The sequence below is a fragment of the Candoia aspera genome, chromosome 12, assembly GCF_035149785.1.
Source record: "Candoia aspera isolate rCanAsp1 chromosome 12, rCanAsp1.hap2, whole genome shotgun sequence".
Taxonomy (NCBI): domain Eukaryota; kingdom Metazoa; phylum Chordata; class Lepidosauria; order Squamata; family Boidae; genus Candoia; species Candoia aspera.
The window spans coordinates 21,597,907-21,615,321 of NC_086164.1; the positions used below are offsets into that span (position 1 = coordinate 21,597,907).

The 17,415-nt window shown below is 51.6% G+C and overlaps 1 protein-coding gene across 1 annotated transcript in view; it reads left to right on the forward strand.

The window, feature by feature from the left end:
• EDA2R (ectodysplasin A2 receptor) overlaps positions 1–17,415 on the forward strand; it is a 30,436-nt gene that overhangs the window by 7,991 nt on the left and 5,030 nt on the right. The window contains 3 exon segments of the mRNA XM_063313775.1: positions 6,219–6,239; positions 6,385–6,447; positions 7,395–7,550. Coding sequence (XP_063169845.1) covers positions 6,219–6,239; positions 6,385–6,447; positions 7,395–7,550 — 240 coding nt within the window.

Below are 17,415 nucleotides of genomic sequence, written 5' to 3' on the forward strand. Positions count from 1 at the left end.
TTCATTACGAACGCCAGGGAGTTCATGGGGCGGCACGGACACTCCTTTAACTCCAAAGCGGACAAGATCGCAGCCGTGGCGATCAAACTACAAGACCGGGCGGCGGACTGGTACATCCAAATGTACGAGTCCAACTCCCCCGCCCTCTCTGACTTCCATGCTTTCATTACTGAGATGAGGCGCTACTTTGAGGACCCACTAGCCAAAGAGAGGGCTAAAAGCGCATTCCAAAGCCTCAAACAGGGTGCACGCACTGTCCCAGACTACGCCCTCGAATTTAAAGCTCTAGCAGGGAAGATCAACGACTGGTCCGAGACCACCCTGCTAGAAATGTTTAAAAGGGGGCTCAACCACGAAGTACTTCAATGGGCCCTCTACCGGGACGATCCGGAGACTCTGCACAGCTGGATCCACCTCGCGGGGAAAGCAGAACACGCGCACCACACCTTCCTAATGGCAACGACAGAAGACAAAACCAACACCTACCCAAAGGTATCCGCGCCACACGTGGGGACGGCCGGTCCCACATACCCAAGGAAGAAATTCACTCGCGGGCCCTGCAGGAGGTGTGGGAAAATGGGGCACAAAACGGCAGATTGCTTCTCCAACCGAACCCCAGCGAGCGCTCCTAAACCCGCACCGAAACCTAACCTTAAACCAACTAACCCGCCGGCACCCCCCCACCGCTGAATGACCGGAGCCACAGCGACACCGGACGAAGGCTGGGATGCTTACTGGGGGGGAGAGGATGCCGTAGACCCAGACCAGCCGGCGGGAAACGCTCCCCGCCTGCCCTGAAATGCGCCGCGAGGCAGGTGGTGGGACAGAGGCGCGGACCACTTCGACAGAGCGGTGAAAACGCCGTAATAATGGCGGCAATCAAGCTCTCTGGGAGCAACGGAGCCACCACGGCCGCGGCACTAGTGGACTCGGGGTGCTCGAAAAACCTGATCCACCCCGACATAGTCGCAAAACTCGCCCTACGCTGCCTCCCCCTCCCCACGCCGCTGGCATTTCACCAGCTGGACGGCTCAACAGCGGGAGGGACACCAGCCACGATGCAGACCGAGCCGGTTACCCTACAAATGGGTACCCACACCGAACGAACATCATTCGTGGTAACCCACATAGGACGGCCCATCGTAGTCTTGGGGATACCATGGCTCGCAACAAACAACCCGCGCATCGACTGGGCGACCCGCACCTTCCGATTCGATGACGGCGAGTACCGGGCGCCAGTTCCAGCGGGCAGGACCAACCCCACGGTAGGACAAGCAGAGGTGGCAACCCAGGACAACACAACCACACCAGAAGACCTACCGGAGCAATACACTGAATTCTCAGAGGTCTTCGGAGAGGCGGAAGCTGATCAACTACCCCCCCACCGCAAGACGGACTGCAGGATTGACCTGCTGCCCGATGTCCCCCTACCTAGGCCGAAGATTTACTCGATGACCCCGAAGGAGATGGCAACCCTCCGGGAGTTCATCGACAAAAACCTAGAGAGGGGATTCATAGAGCCGGCATGCTCACCGGTCGGAGCACCCGTCCTATTTCGAGAGAAAAAGGACAGCACCCTACGGCTCTGCACCGACTACCGGGGCCTCAATGCAGCTTCCCTATCCAATAAATACCCCTTACCCCTCGTAAAAGACATGCTCGCCCACCTGTCCACGGGCAGAGTATTCTCCAAGCTGGACCTGCGCGAGGCGTACTACCGAATCCGAATCAGGGAGGGGGACAAATGGAAAACGGCGTTCAACTGCCCCCTAGGCGCCTTTCAGTACAAAGTGCTGCCATTCGGACTAGCAGGGGCCCCAGGGGTATTCATGCAGCTCATTAATGAGGTTCTGCATGAGCACCTGTTCAAAGGGGTCCTGGTCTACATAGACGACATCCTTATCTACTCCAAAACGCACGAGGAACACGTGACCCTAGTCAGACAAGTCCTCAACAAGCTAAAACAGGCGAAACTCTATGCCAAACCCTCAAAGTGCGAATTCCACAAAGCACGCCTAGACTACCTGGGGTACCGAATCTCCAGGGAAGGCATAGGTATGGACCCCGCAAAAGTCGAGGTGGTGGTGAACTGGGAACACCCCCGTAACAGGCGCCAACTCCAGAGCTTCCTCGGCTTCGCGAATTTTTACAGGTCATTCGCCCGGGGGTTCGCGGAGATAGCCCTCCCCCTAACAGACCTCCTCAAGACTAAAGGGGTGGGGGACACACGACGCGCCAAGAACCCGGGCACAGTACTGAATTGGACTCCCACGTGCCAAACCGCATTCAACAGGCTGAAAGCGCTGTTCACCACGGAGCCAATCCTCGCACACCCGGACCCAGAACGGCCGTTCGTGGTCCAAGCCGACGCCTCAGACTTCTCCCTGGGGGCCATCCTACTCCAAAAAGACCCCACAGGAGTCCTAAAACCATGCGCCTACCTGTCGAAGAAATTCTCTGAGACAGAAAGGCGCTGGCACGTCTGGGAGAAGGAAGCCTTCACGGTGAAATCGGCGTTGGAAACATGGAGGCACCTACTGGAGGGAGCCACCCAACCATTCGAGGTCTGGACTGACCACCGGAACCTCGAGGCCCTCCGAACGCCCAGACGCCTCAGCCCAAAACAGGTCAGATGGGCCCAATTCTTCAGCCGCTTCAACTTTCAGCTGAAGTTTATGCCGGGCAAAAAGAACTTCCTAGCTGACGCCCTCTCCCGACTGCCCCAAGACGAGGAGCCCATCCCAGACATGATCGGGACGGTCCTATCCGCTTCCCAGCTGGGGATGGCGGTGACCACCCGGAGCGGCACTCGGAAGCAGCCCAACCCCACGGCACAACCGACGTGGGGCAACCAGTAACCAGACGGCGCCAACCACAACTGCCAGGGGGAATACGCGCAAACCTCACTGCCGCCCTCAAAACCGACCCTTGGCTCCTAGCAAACCCCGACAAGGTGACGATGGCACAGGACCTGGCATGGGGGGAAGGCAGAATATATGTCCCAGACTCGCAACGCCAGGCGATCTTGCGCAGATCCCACGACGCCAAGCAAGCGGGACACTTCGGGTTCCTGAAGACCCTGCACCTCACACGACGCCAATTCTGGTGGCCCGCGCTGAGATGGGACGTGAAAGCCTATGTAGCCTCCTGCCTGACATGCGCCAGGGCCAAACGGGCACCAGGTAAGCCCCCGGGACTTTTACAAAAGGTGGCGGAGCCCTCCCGCCCATGGGAGGAAATCTCCATGGATTTCATAGTAGATCTCCCACCCAGCCAGAAGAAAACGGCCATTTGGGTGGTGAAAGACTACTTTTCGAAACAAGCCCACTTCATCCCCTGCTCATCGGTCCCGTCCGCCCAACAACTACCCAAACTCTTCCTGATACACGTGTACAGGTTACACGGATGTCCCGCACGTGTGGTGACCGACAGGGGCACACAATTCACTTCTAAATTCTGGCGGGCCTTCCTAAAACTGACGGGGACCCAACAGGCCCTATCCACTGCCTGGCACCCCCAGACGGACGGAGCGACAGAGGTCCTCAATGCCACCCTAGAACAATTCATACGCTCATACACAAACTACCACCAAGACGACTGGGTTGAACTGCTCCCGTTCGCGGAAGTCGCATATAATAACGCCATCCACACGAGCACGGGGAAAACTCCGTTCGAAGTAGTCTCGGGGCGCGACTTTGTCCCCATACCGGAGCTACCACAACCCCCGGGACCCCAAGTGGATGCTAGTGACTGGGGACGGAAGATTGCGGAATCGTGGCCAATAATCATGGCAGCGCTGAAGGAAGCACAGGCGGCCTACAAAGAGCAGGCCGACAAGCACCGGCGCCAGCAACCGACGTTCCAGGCAGGGGATATGGTCTACCTATCCACCAAATTCCTGAAGTCACCTCAACCCTCGAAAAAACTGGGGCCTAAGTATATCGGGCCGCTTCGAGTAACCCAAATAGTGAACCCGGTGGCAATACGCCTGGACCTGCCGCACAATCTACGGAGACTCCACCCGGTATTTCACACCAGCCTCCTGAAACCTGCAACCACCTCTCGATGGCACCCGAGCACGCCACCGCCCTCCCCAGTGATGATCGACGGCCAACAAGATTTCGAAGTAAGAGACATACTCGACTCTCGCCGTCAACGGGGAATATTACACTATCTAGTAAGGTGGAAACACTTCCCCCACCCAGAATGGGTGGCGGCGCAACACTTCAAGGCGCCAGACCTGACCCGGGCATTCCACCAGACGTACCCCAACAAGCCAAAGGGGCGACAAGCCGAACCGGCCCCTGAACACCCTTTTCCCCACGGGCCCCCCCGCCAACCGCGCCCCCAGGGGAAAGGGCCCCCCAAGCCCGTGTCTTGGGTAGACCTCCCTCCCTCCGGGACTCACCCTTCCCCCGCCCCGGGCTCACGAGGGAGTGACATTGGTCACCTGTGCATGCCTGGGGGGAACGCCCAGGATGCACACATAACAAAGACGACGCACTGGGAAAAAAGATAAGGGCCCTACCTGGAGCTGAAAAGTACCCGACCAGCCACGCCTCTCTCCTCGCCAAACTGAGCCAAACAAGCAGGGTGTGGCCGGAGCATGCGCACGCCCAGGGTGTGGCCGGGGCATGCGCACTGGGAACACACCCTAGATGGACACGAGGTAGAAGGTGGAACAAAGGGAGGGGCGAAATCACTCTGGCGGTAAATTTAAAAAAAAAAAAAAACATTTTGACAGCTCGCCTGGCAAAAAACCGGAAGGCCGGGGGGGGGCACTATTCGGACAGGGGGCAGTATGTCATGAGTGCCGTTGAGCTGAAGACATCAGCACAACGGCACAAATGACAATAACGAGGAAACAGAGGAAGGGGCTCAAGATAAGCATAACACGCACAACAAAAACCACAGACCCTAGCTGGAGCAGGCAGCCATCAAAACACAAAAGAGAGAGAAGAAAGGACAAAGGATAGGCAGATCGCGAGGCACACCCAAGCTGTTAGCACAAGCGCAACGGAGATCGCCCAGCTGACAGCAATCACCGGCTGAATGAGGAAACCGATGATGGGCGATCCCGGGGCACCCGCTGGGGCCTCGCAACCCTTCACCTACCGGCAAGACAGCATGCAGGACAAAGGGGGGATGACGTAACCCAGGGTGAGGGGGCGCTGACCGGCGCGGGGTATTTAAACCCCGCACCGGCGCGCTCTCCTCACTCTCAGCTTTTTTTTCGCAACTGTTAAAGGTAAAGGTAAAGGTTTCCCTTGACGTAAAGTCCAGTCGTGTCCGACTCTAGGGGGCGGTGCTCATCTCCGTTTCAAAGCCTTGGAACCGGCGTTGTCCATAGGACACTTCCGGGTCATGTGGCCAGCATGACTCACGGAACGCCGTTACCTTCCCGCCGAAGCGGTACCAATTAATCTACTCACATTTGCATGTTTTCGAACTGCTTGGTGTGCAGAAGCTGGGACGAGCAACGGGAGCTCACCCCGCCGCGCGGTTTCGAACCGCCGACCTTCCGATCGACAGCTCAGCGATCGTATGGTGGTGAAGCTTTTAGACTGACTCGGGAGACTCAGGTTCTAGTCCACCCTCAGCCACAGAAACTTCCCAGGTGACTGAGCAGATCACTCAGCCCAACTGATATCACAAGGTGTTTTTTGTGAGAAAAAATAGGAGGAAAGGATTACTTTAAAAATTATGATTATGATAAATTACATCCTGGAAGAAAGGTGGGATGCAGATTTGATGAATGAATAAATAAAATTCCCAGGCTTGTGTGGCAGCAGTGTCAAATTAGGGAATCCAGGACCATGTTCAGAAGGTGGTTAGTTCACTGTGTAGGCTGCTCATAATCCTGTTTTTCCACATGGCAGAGGTCCTTCACCATGAGGAGTAACAGTTGCTTGCTGAGGACTGGTTGAGCTCAGGAAAAAGCAAATGAACATGGGAACAGAGATAAAGCCAATTATTCACTTATTTCCCATGCCTGTCCTCTGCACCTTGAACGTGGCACCTCACTGCTAATTCAGTCCACTTTGGGCTGCTCTTTGGTACGTTAAATATGAGCTGGATTTATTTATTTCACTGAATTTGTTACAGATTATGAACTATGCACATGATTAAGTATTCAGCACTAAAACCATACATTGGAAACAGTTTTAGTGTATGAATTGGTCCTCAGTGCAGCAGCATTAAAGGGAACAAGGAACCAGGGTACAGAATTATTTATCTAAGTGTAACGGATCTTACAGCCAATAAGCATTTGGGAAGCATCCTGTGCCTGCCCACTCCCATTCATTTGGTAGTAGCTCTCTGCAGCTCCTCATTAAATATTGGCCCATTTTTCTTCTTCTTGATAGCTTCTACAGTAAAACTCAGGTGGATTCCAGGACCTTGAATGTGTGCCCTGCACAAAGCAGACCCCATCCTCTGAACAACAGTGTACATACTCACTGGGACTTCTAGGAGCTTGACCTCATTGTTTCAAGCCACATACTTCTATATTGCAGCAAGAATGAGGCTTGCAGAATATTTGTGCTCTGTGCCTACAGATATGTAACTGCATATCAGGGAAGTTTGATTCTGCAAATGATGCACTGGCATGTGTGGGGGGAGAGCAAATGAGGTCGTGATTTTGACACCACTGATGTTTATTATGCATGCCTCTGGAGGCACAATGGGTAAATCACACATTCTATTTTATTTTCTCTAATACCCTGCTCTTGTTAGCCTCGTGAGATATGTAGCAGCTCTGCAGAGCCTATAAATGCTGACTTATGATCAGGAGGAAGGAAACCCAGCCAAAGCTGCCTGACTTCATTTCCTACGAGACCTTTGAGACTTGGTGGCATTTTGAGACGTTGTTCCAGTCAAGAGGGCTAGAAACACCTATTTATTAGAAGTTTTTGCAATGGTGATTTCAGTTTCCAAGCACACATTTTCTGCCTGTACAGAATCTTCATTGCCCTGCTTAAAATACTTCTATTTATTTTTAATTACAATATATTCCAATTGCAAGGCATGCTAAGTCTTGCTTACACTGTCCTCTAGTTAGAAAGACTTGAAGGTTTTTAGTAGCTGTGCACTCATAAGAGCAAAGCAGGCCTGCCTGGTTTGGAAGTTAGCAAGGGGTGCGGCAAAGGGAACATGTGCAGTTGCTAATTACTAGGAAACTGGAACATCTAGTTGCTTTTCCTTGAGAGACTAAGGCCTGCAGCAAATGTCACTTTCAACTTGGGAGATGGAAATGTTCTGTTCTGCATGATGGAGCACACATCCTATCCAGCCAAAGACAGATTCTTAACTGGGATTTGTTGCCCACCAAATAGAAGAAAAGTATCTATTCCTTCCTACTTTGAATGATTTTTCCCCCCTGATTATGTTGCTAGGCCTTTCTAGAATTCACTTAGAAGGTTCCACTGATTCTGCACAAGATCTGGCTCTGGTGGTGCTAACAAGCAGTGCCCTGGTGCTCCTGGTATTGGTCCTCCTGACTGTCTCCATTCTTCACTGCCAACAGTTCTGGAAGAGCCAGTGCCAGCATGGTGAGTTAGTCCTGGGTGCAGCTTGCCCCTCCTTTCCCTAGTCTTGCTAAGGGAAATGGGTGTCAGGCTCTGCCTGAGACCCAATAAAAACACAGACGCTAGAGTAGACTTTAGGTTCTGGTTTTATTTGGGAATAGAATGCATGCCCTTAGAAAAGCTGAGAGTGAGTGGAGTGCGCCGGAACGGGATTTAAATAGCCCGCGCCAGTCAGCGCTCCACCCCTTCTTACTTCAGGTGCGCCCCGAGCCCCGTCGGTTCCGTTGCCGGTAGGTGAGGGGTCATGGAGCCCCTCCTGTGCTCCGGGCGTTTCCTTGATTGCTTCCCTGCCCGGTGATGGTTCATTGCTGGGCGATCAGGTTCGTAATCTCTTTGACAGCTCAGGCGCGCCTCGTGGTCTGGTCTTGTCAATTACCTTCTTTGCAACATTGTATCTCTCTCATCCGCACCTCCAGCTAGAGTTGATACTTTGTTGCCAGCACCTGTTGCTCTCTTTTGTTAGCTAGTTGCCTTTTCCCTTAATCCGCCGAGTACCCATTTCTCTGCATTGTCATGCAAGCCGTTGCGATGTCACAAGCATCGCAACGGTGATCATGACATACTGTCCCCCTTTGAGAAGATTAAGCTGCGGGTTTGGAGAGGTAGCCGGTATGGAAGGTGCGGATCAGGTCGGGGGCCTGGACGTCACGGGCAGCGACCCACTCGGTGTGGAAAGTGTTTCCACTTTACGAGGTATTGGAGGGAGCCCCGCCGCTTGCGGGAGTCAAGTACCTCCTTCACTTCGAAGTGTTGCTGCCCGTCTATCATCACTGGTGGAGGGGGGGTGTGTGTGTGGGTGCCACCAGGAGGGATCACTTGCCGGCCTGAGTAAGCTGCAGTGAAATACTGGGTGCAGTCTCTTTAAATTATGGGGTAGGTCCAAGCGCACCGTGACTGGGTTCACGATTTGTGTCACCTGGAATGGTCCAATAAACTTGGGGGCCAGCTTCTTTGATGGTTGCGATTTTATGAATCTGGTGGATAGACAGACCATGTCTCCCACCTGAAATGTTGGTTGCTGGTGCCGGTGTTTGTCCGCTTGTAATTTGTACGCTGTTTGTGCCTCTTTAAGTGCGTCCTTGATGACCGGCCAGGAATTTGCGAGTTTCTCACCCCAATCACAGGCGGCCACTGTTGGGGACGGAGGCTGAGGTAGTTCAGGGATGGGGATGAACTCCTGACCTGACACTACCCCAAAGGGGGTTTTTCCCATGCTTTGGTGTATTACATTGTATGCGACCTCTGCAAATGGGAGGAGATCCACCCAGTCGTCTTGATGATAGTTTATGTAGGAGCGGAGGAATTGCTCCAGTGTGGCATTAAGGATCTCTGTGGATCCGTCCATCTGGGGATGCCAGGAGGTTGATAGGGCTTGCTGGGTACCTATCAGTTTCAAAAAAGCCCGCCAAAACCTCGAGGTAAATTGTGTGCCCCTATCGGTCACCAAACGGGAGGGGCATCCGTGTAGGCGGTAGAGGTGGACTAGGAACAGTTTCGCCAGTTGTTGGGCTGACGGAATTGAGGCGCAGGGGATGAAATGCGCTTGTTTTGAAAAGTAGTCTTTTACCACCCAAATGACCATTTTCTTTTGGCTGGGCGGTAAGTCGACTATGAAGTCCATTGAGATTTCATCCCAAGGGCGGGAGGGTTCAGCTACGGGTTGCAGCAGCCCCTGGGGTTTGCCAGCCGGTCACTTGGCCATAGCGCACACTGGGCAGGATGCCACATACGTCTTGACGTCCTTCCTCAGCGAGGGCCACCGAAACCGCCTCCGAGTCAGGTGTAGGGTTTTCAAGAACCCGAAATGACCAGCCTGTTTGCTGTCATGCGATCTGTTGAGGATCGCCTGCCATTGTGAGTCGGGTATATATAGACTTCCCTCCGCCCATGCGAGGTCCTGGTCCATGGTGACCTTGTTGGGGTTGGCGAGGAGCCAGGGGTCAGATTTCAATGCCGTTATGAAATCTGCCCATAGCCCACCTGGTATTTGAGGTTGCCTGCATCTGGGGGCGGGTTGCGTTGTAGTTGTTTGTGAGGGGGGGGCAGGCTGTCCCCGAGCGCGACCCCGGGTGACCACTGCCATACCCAGCTGGGAATCAGAAAGCACCGTCCCTACAATGTTGGAGATAGGCTCCGCATCCTGGGGCAGTAGGGAGAGTGCGTCTGCCAGGAAGTTCTTTTTGCTTGGTATGAACTTCAGCTGGAAGTTGAACCGGCTGAAGAACTGAACCCATCGTATTTGCTTGGGGCTGAGGCGTCGGGGTGTACGGAGCACCTCGAGGTTGCGGTGGTCTGTCCAGACCTCAAACGGGCAAGTTGTCCCTTCCAAAAGGTGACGCCAAACCTCCAGCGCTGCTTTAACCGCAAACGCCTCCTTTTCCCATACGTGCCATCGCCTCTCTGTCTCCGAGAATTTCCTCGAGAGGTAGGCGCATGGCTTAAGGATTCCTGCGGAATCCTTTTGCAGCAGGATGGTGCCTATTGAGAAGTCAGAGGCATCCACCTGCACCACAAAAGGTCGTTCGGGGTCCGAGTGAGCTAGGATTGGCTCCGCTGTGAACAGCGCTTTCAGCCTGCATTGTCATGCAAGCCATTGCGATGGAGTTGCAGGAGTCCAATTAAGTATGGCCCCCGGATTTTTTACCTTGCGCATATCCCCAACGCCCTGGGTCTTGAGCAAATCAGTTAAGGGTAGGGCTATTTCCGCGAACCCCCTCACAAAGGACCTATAGAAATTTGCGAACCCGAGGAAGCTTTGAAGCTGGCGCCTGGTGCGTGGGCGTTCCCAGCTCAAAACTGCCTGGACCTTCGTGAGGTCCACTTCTACGCCTTTGTCGGAGATTCTGTACCCTAGGTAGTCCAAGTGCGATTTGTGGAATTCGCACTTGGGACAGCTTAGCGTAGAGTTTGGCTTTTCGTAGCTTAGTGAGGACTTGCCTCACCAACCTCTCGTGTTCCCTCTGCGTCGTGTAGATGAGGACATCATCCAGGTAAACCAGTACGCCCTTGAATAGGTGTTCATGCAGCACCTCATTGATGAGTTGCATGAAGACCCCCGGAGCCCCCGCAAGGCCGAGTGGCAGTACCTTGTATTGGAAGGAGCCCAAGGGGCAGTTGAATGCCGTTTTCCACTCATCCCCCTCCCTGATGCGGATTCTGTAATATGCTTCGTGGAGGTCGAGTTTGGAAAACACCCTTCCCTTTGACAGGTGCGCTAGCATGTCCTTTACGAGGGGTAGTGGGTATTTGTTGGATAGGGAAGCAGAATTTAATCCGCGGTAATCGGTGCATAGTCTTAGGGTGCCGTCCTTCTTTTCCTGAAATAGGGCGGGTGCTCCAACCGGCGAGTTCGCTGGTTCTATGAAGCACCTGGAGAGGTTTTTATCCAAGAATTCCTGCAGCGCCGCTAATTCTCTCTGGGTCATGGGGTAGATCTTGGGCTTGGGTAATGGGACGTCTGGGAGCAGTTCAATTGTGCAGTCCGTCTTGCGGTGGGGGGCGGTAATTGGTCCACCTCTTCTCCGAAGACATCTGCAAAGTCTGCATATTGCTCCGGTAGTCCTTCTGGGGGGGGGGGGGGTCGTGGTTGTGGACTTCTGCCCTCCCCAACGTCAGAGCAGATGGTTTGTCCAGTGTCGGTGCCTGGTAGACCCCGTCTTTGAACTTGATGGAGCGTGTCCTCCAGTCTATGTGTGGGTTGTTGCGTGCTAGCCAGGGGATCCCCAGCACTATTATGGGTTTCCCTATCTGGGTCACCACAAAGTTTATTGATTCCTTGTGGGTGCCCATTGTCAGGGTGACCATTCCGGTCCTCTGGGTGGCCGGTCTCTCCCCCCACCCCCACCCCGCTGTAGAACTGTCTAGTTGATGGAATGCCAGCGGTTTAGGGAGGGGGGAACAGGGCAGTTTTAGTGCAGCGACAATGTCTGGGTGGATCAGATTTCTGGAGCACCCAGAATCCACCAGAGCTTCAACCGTAATGGCTCTAGGGCCGTAAGAGAGTTTAATTGTCCCTGCCAGGATGGAGCAATTGTCACTCACCCTGGGGTTGTTGCACCCCTTCTTCACCACCTGCCCAGCGGTGCTGCTTAGAGCAGGTGGGGAACGTTTCCCGCCGGCTGTTCTTGGGCGTCAATCGCGTCCCCTGCGAGGTAGGCGTCCTCGTCCTCGTCCGGGGTTGCTAACGCTCCTGTCAGGGAGTCTGGGGGGGTTGGATGGCTTGTGCGGCATCTTCGGTGTGGGTCTGGGCGGGCGATCCATTGTCCTGTTTTTGGAACAGTCCGCCGCTCGGTGGCCCGTCTTCCCACACCTGGTACACTGCCCACGGGCAAGCCTCCGTTGTTGGTCCATGTGCCAGGTCAGGTCCGACTGTGGGACTGGTCCTCTGGTGCTGGGAGGGATTTTGTCATCTGCGGTTGTGAGCAGGAACATGCGCTGAGTGTGTTCCGCTTTTCCGGCTAGACAAATCCACCCATGAAGGGAGGCTGGGTCGTCCCTGTAGAGTGCCCATTGTAGCACCTCCCGGTTGAGGCTATGCTTGAACATGTTGATCAGGGTGGCCTCCGACCATTCCGTGATTTTGCCCGCGAGGACCTTGAACTCCAGGGCATAGTCAGCCACCGTTTTTCTTCCCTGGCGCAGAGCTTGAAGTGTGCACTTGGCCCTTTCCTTCGCCAGGGGGTCCTCAAAGTAATGTTTCAGCTCGGCTAGGAAGTCTGGGAAATTGGCCAAGGCTGGGGCTCTGGACTCTGTACGTACCAGTCCGCAGCCCTGTCTTGGAGCTTGGTGGCCACTGCCGAGATTTTAGCAGCTTCTGTGCTGAAGCAATGGCTGTATTGGGCCATGTAGTCCCTCGCATTTGTTAGAAAGAAGGACAGTTTCGTAGGGTTCCCATCGAATTGTACGGGGAAGTCTTTGGCGAACCTCCCAATTTGCGGGACCCCTACCTGTGGGTGGTGAGGGATGGCTCCCACTGGCCTGGGGCCACGAAGCCCTGCGACAGAGTCTCGTGCTTGGCCCCTTCTGCTTGGGGTTGTTGGCGGGGTGGGTATGGTGCCTCGATCCCCTCTTGCCCCCTGTGCCGCCTCAGTCTTGGAGCGCTCGCCTACGATCGTTGCCAGGGACTGGAGCATATGTTCCAGATCTCGTACCTTGGCTTCCAGGCCATGTCCTTTTCTGGCGTGCCCTGGTCTGCCGATATCGGGGACAGGAGCAGGTGTTCAAGGTATCATACCCTGGCTTCCAGGGCCGTGACCCTGTCTGGCGTGCCCTGGTCGTCCAACGTAGGTGCTGCCAGATGCTGTCCGGTCTGTAGTCTTGTGCCTTCCTGCTCGGGCGTTTGGCGGTAGCAGAGCCTCCAGGTGGAGTAGGGTGTTCCCGTCCAGGGTCCTGCTCCGCCGGCCCAAGTGAGGAGTTGCTGGTCCCCGACTGCATCTTCCATTGGGGTTCTCTCGTCTGGGTTGGAGCTTCAGGTCTGGAACTGGGGTGCGGTGTGGGCAGGGAGCGTGTCCGTGTCCCCTTTCGGGTGCGCCGCCTCCAGCAGCTGTCGGGTCGCCTCTGCCTCTTGTGGGCCGTCCTTCACGCCTCTGGTCCCCGGTTCCGTTTTTTCGCTGGTTGGTCTCTCCCGCGGAAAAATTTTCGTCCGGTGGAGCTTGGTGACTTTGGTTTGGTGACTCTCAGCTTTATGTCAGGCTCTGCCTGAGACCCAATAAAAACACAGATGCTAGAGTAGACTTTAGGTTCTGGTTTTATTTGGGAATAGAATGCATGCCCTTAGAAAAGCTGAGAGTGAGTGGAGCGCGCCGGAACGGGATTTAAATAGCCCGCGCCGGTCAGCGCTCCACCCCTTCTTACTTCGGGTGTGCCCCGAGCCCTGTCGGTTCCGTTGCCAGCAGGTGAGGGGTCGTGGAGCTCCTCCTGTGCTCCGGGCGTTTCCTTGATTGCTTCCCTGGCCGGTGATGGTTCATTGCCGGGCGATCAGGTTCGTAATCTCTTTGACAGCTCGGGCGCGCCTCGTGGTCTGGTCTTGTCAGTTACCTTCTTTGCAACACTGTATCTCTCTCTTCCGCGCCTCTGGCTAGAGTTGATACTTTGTTGCCAGCACCTGTTGCTCTCTTTTGTTAGCTAGTTGCCTTTTCCCTTAATCCGCCCGGTACCCATTTCCCTGCATTGTCATGCGAGCTGTTGCGATGTCACAAGCATCGCAATGGTGATCATGACAATGGGTTTCCCTCTGACCAGGGTTTTCTCTGCCTGAACAATATGCCTTCTAATCTTGTATAATAAGGAAGATGATCTTGACCAAAATATGCAAGAATGTTACCTAGGCAAAAGGGGCTGAAACATTTTTAAGTCCCGAGAAATGAGATAATATTCAGAAGCAACTCAGGCAGATACCTCCCTGATTCACTGGAATATAAAAAGGGGGAAGAGATACTGGACAACCGGACTTGCAAGATTCTGTTACAGCCAGTCTCAATAAAAGTAGTTTCTGCTTTCCTGTGGAATTGATTTCCCGGTCTGGTCTACCTAGTGGGGCTGACACAAATTTTGCAAGTCTCATGCTGTCTTTCAAGGGAAGCTGAAAATCTCACATTTGTTGATAGAGATGGGCCTCCAATCCTCAGGGTTCACCTTGTCCACTGAGCACCTTGCTGCAGCTTTGTTGCAGCACCAACAGGCAGATTTACAAATAATAACTTGGAATATTCCATAATGCAACTAACACAACAGTTAGGACAGAATTTACCTCAGCCACAGCACAGCCAGTATTTCTGCATTCCCATGGGAGTTACCAGAAAGGTTTGGAGAAGTCCAGGACCAATTCTGAAACTTCATGACTCAGTGTGAACTATTTATGGTGGATTTCCTACAGATTGCACCAAAGTGACATTTGTGCAGAGTTTGCTGAAACAAGGGGCAGCCAAATGGGTCATACCTATTATTTAAGTCAGTGACCCTGTACTGAACAATTATCAAAACTTAATGCAAAGATTAAGTCCTTAAAGAGGTGCTTCAGCTATCCCATGAGATGGGAGACCACCAGCCATGAAATTTGCAAACTCATGCAAGGTTAGTGAAGAATATGGGTGCACCTATTGGATTTTAAATTATTGGCCAGAGATGTGGGATGGAATTATTTGGCTCTGATTGACCAGTTTAGAGAAGGACTTGCTGACAAACCGAGAGCTGAATTGACAAGGTACCCAGATAATTTGGAAGAGCTGTTCCAATGTTGCATGATAACAGATACTGACTGGAATAGTTGAGACAAGGCAGAAATGGCAAGGGGAAGAGGTTTTACAGCCTCTCTTCTCCCATAGTCCCCCTTTCTAATAGCTTCCTTGGAATCCAGTGCTGGAGAACCCATTTGGAGCAGTCAAAAGGTATCTGTCACCAGGAGAGAAGCAGAGAAAGAGGAACCTAAGCTTCTGTTTTTAATGTGGAGCTCTCAGGCATACAGCCAGATCCTGCATAGCAAAAATCCACACCCTTGACTCTGTTATGAAATGCCACAGCTGTGGATCTACAGGCCATGGAGCAACCAAGTGCATTACTCGTTTCAAGGATGTGGTGCCAGGAAACTTTCAGGCCCCTCTCCCAAGAGCTCTGAAATGGGGCCATCAGACAGCTGAGATCTCAAATGACTGACAGCAGGCAAGCACAATTTGTTTCTGTTGCACTTTGCTTAGACTCAGGCCAGTAAAGTACAGCTCTCTGCTCTTGTACACTTGAGAGCGACTGCCAATTTCATACAGTGGTGCTTAAAAGTTTGTGAACCCTTTTGAATTTTCAATATTTCTGTATAAACATGCAGAATAAATAATAAATATCAACATGCTACTGAGGAATTACTGAGGATCTTTCAGAGTACTAATGGTGCTTATGTGGCCTTTGAGATGTCTAGTTGCTGATGTTGCCATACAGGAAAAAAATATCTGAAGCTGCAAAAACAGAATTACCGTGGGAACATGAAACGTAAGAAACATAAACATGGGAAAGCTCAACACAGTGAAAGATGAAATGACTACAGATTGGCATCTTAGGGATCAGCAAATTGAGAAGGACTGGGATCAGATACTGTTGGTGGTTTCTGAGATGTTTCTGATGTATGACAGTGTTATCCTTTTCATAATTTCTATTGGTTGGCTTGTAGTGGATTGTTTACACATGAACATCACCAGATGGAGTATATAGAAATCAAAATGACTATATTATTGCTAATAGGAGGTGGAAGAGCAGAATTATAGTATCATGGACAGGGCCAGATTCTGACTGTGGAACAGATCAGGAAATGCTCATGTACAAATTCTAAGTTAAGCTAAAGAAGAAAGGCAGTTTCCATGATATGATCTTGAATGTATACCCACCATTTTCAAGGATAACATCAGAAATCATTTTGAAGTACTGAACTTCATTGATAGAGAACCAGAGGAATTATGGAATGAACTTAAAGAAGCTGTTAAGGATAAATGTGAAAAGAGACTGCCAAAAATGAATAAAAAGAAAGCAAACTGGGTGTCAGAAAATTGGAAATTGTCAAGAAGAGAAGAAAAGCCAGAGCCAAGAAAGACAAAAATCTCAGAAAGGAACTTAACAAAGAGTTTCAGAAAGCTGTTAGAAGAGACAAGAAGCAGTATTACAACAACATCTGTAAACACACAGAAGATAGAAACATGGAAAACCAGGAAAACATGAAAAAAAAGGGAAAGTCTTTCAAAAGATATCTGAACTCAGGAGGTTCCAACCTTGAATTGGTATGCTAAAGGATGCCAATGGACAGATGGTAACCCATTATAAGGAGATCAAAGATGGAAGGAGTATAGTGAATACTGTACAGTAGAGATGTCAACATCCAATATCCTTAGAAGATATTCCCTACTTACAAGAGCTTCTAGTATTAGAAGATGAAGTTAGATCAGCACTCTGATCATTACCAAGTCAGAAGGCTACATGAACTGATGGAATACCCACTGAAAAATGGCAAGCAACAGAAGAAGAATCACTCAAGGTTCTAACTAAGCTATGCCAGCAAATCTGCAGAATAACACAGTGGCCAACCAATTGGAAGAGTCAATCTACTTTCCAATACCAAAAAAACAAAGGAAACTTAACAGTGTGTGCAAACTATTGTACAATATCCTTAATTTCACATGCTAGCAAAATAATGCTAAGGATCATCCAACGTAGATTAGAGCCCTATATGGAAAAAGAGCTGCCAGATGTTCTAGCTGGCTTTAGAAAAGGCTGAGGAACATAAGACATTATTGCTGATGCACGCTGGATAATTGAGAAAGCCAAAGAATACCAAAAAGAAGTCAGTGTGTGCTTCACTGATTATAGAAAAGTGTTCAGTTGTGTTGATCACATCAAGCTGTGGAAAGTGCTCAGAAAAATGGGAATCCCAGAACATCTCATTGTCCTCATGGGAAACCTATATATAGGTAAGGAAGCCACAGTAAGGACAGAACACGGTAAAACAGACTGGCTCCAGGTTGGCAAAAGTGTGAGGTAAGACTGTATATTCTCCTCTTATTTATTCAGCCTATACGCTGAATATATTTTTTTAGGGAAACTGGATTGGAAGATGAGCGTGGTTTTAAAATTGGAGGAAGAAACATCAATAATTTGTGCTATGCTGATGACACTACCCAAATAGCTGAAAATGCAAAGGATCTGCAAGCCCTAGTACTAAAAGTCAAAGACCACAGTGAAAAAATGGGACTAAAATTAAATATAAAGAAGACTAAACTAATGACAAAAGGTAGAACAACCAGACTTAGAATTGACAATGAAGGTATGGAAGTGGTGGATTGCTTCTGCCTTTTAG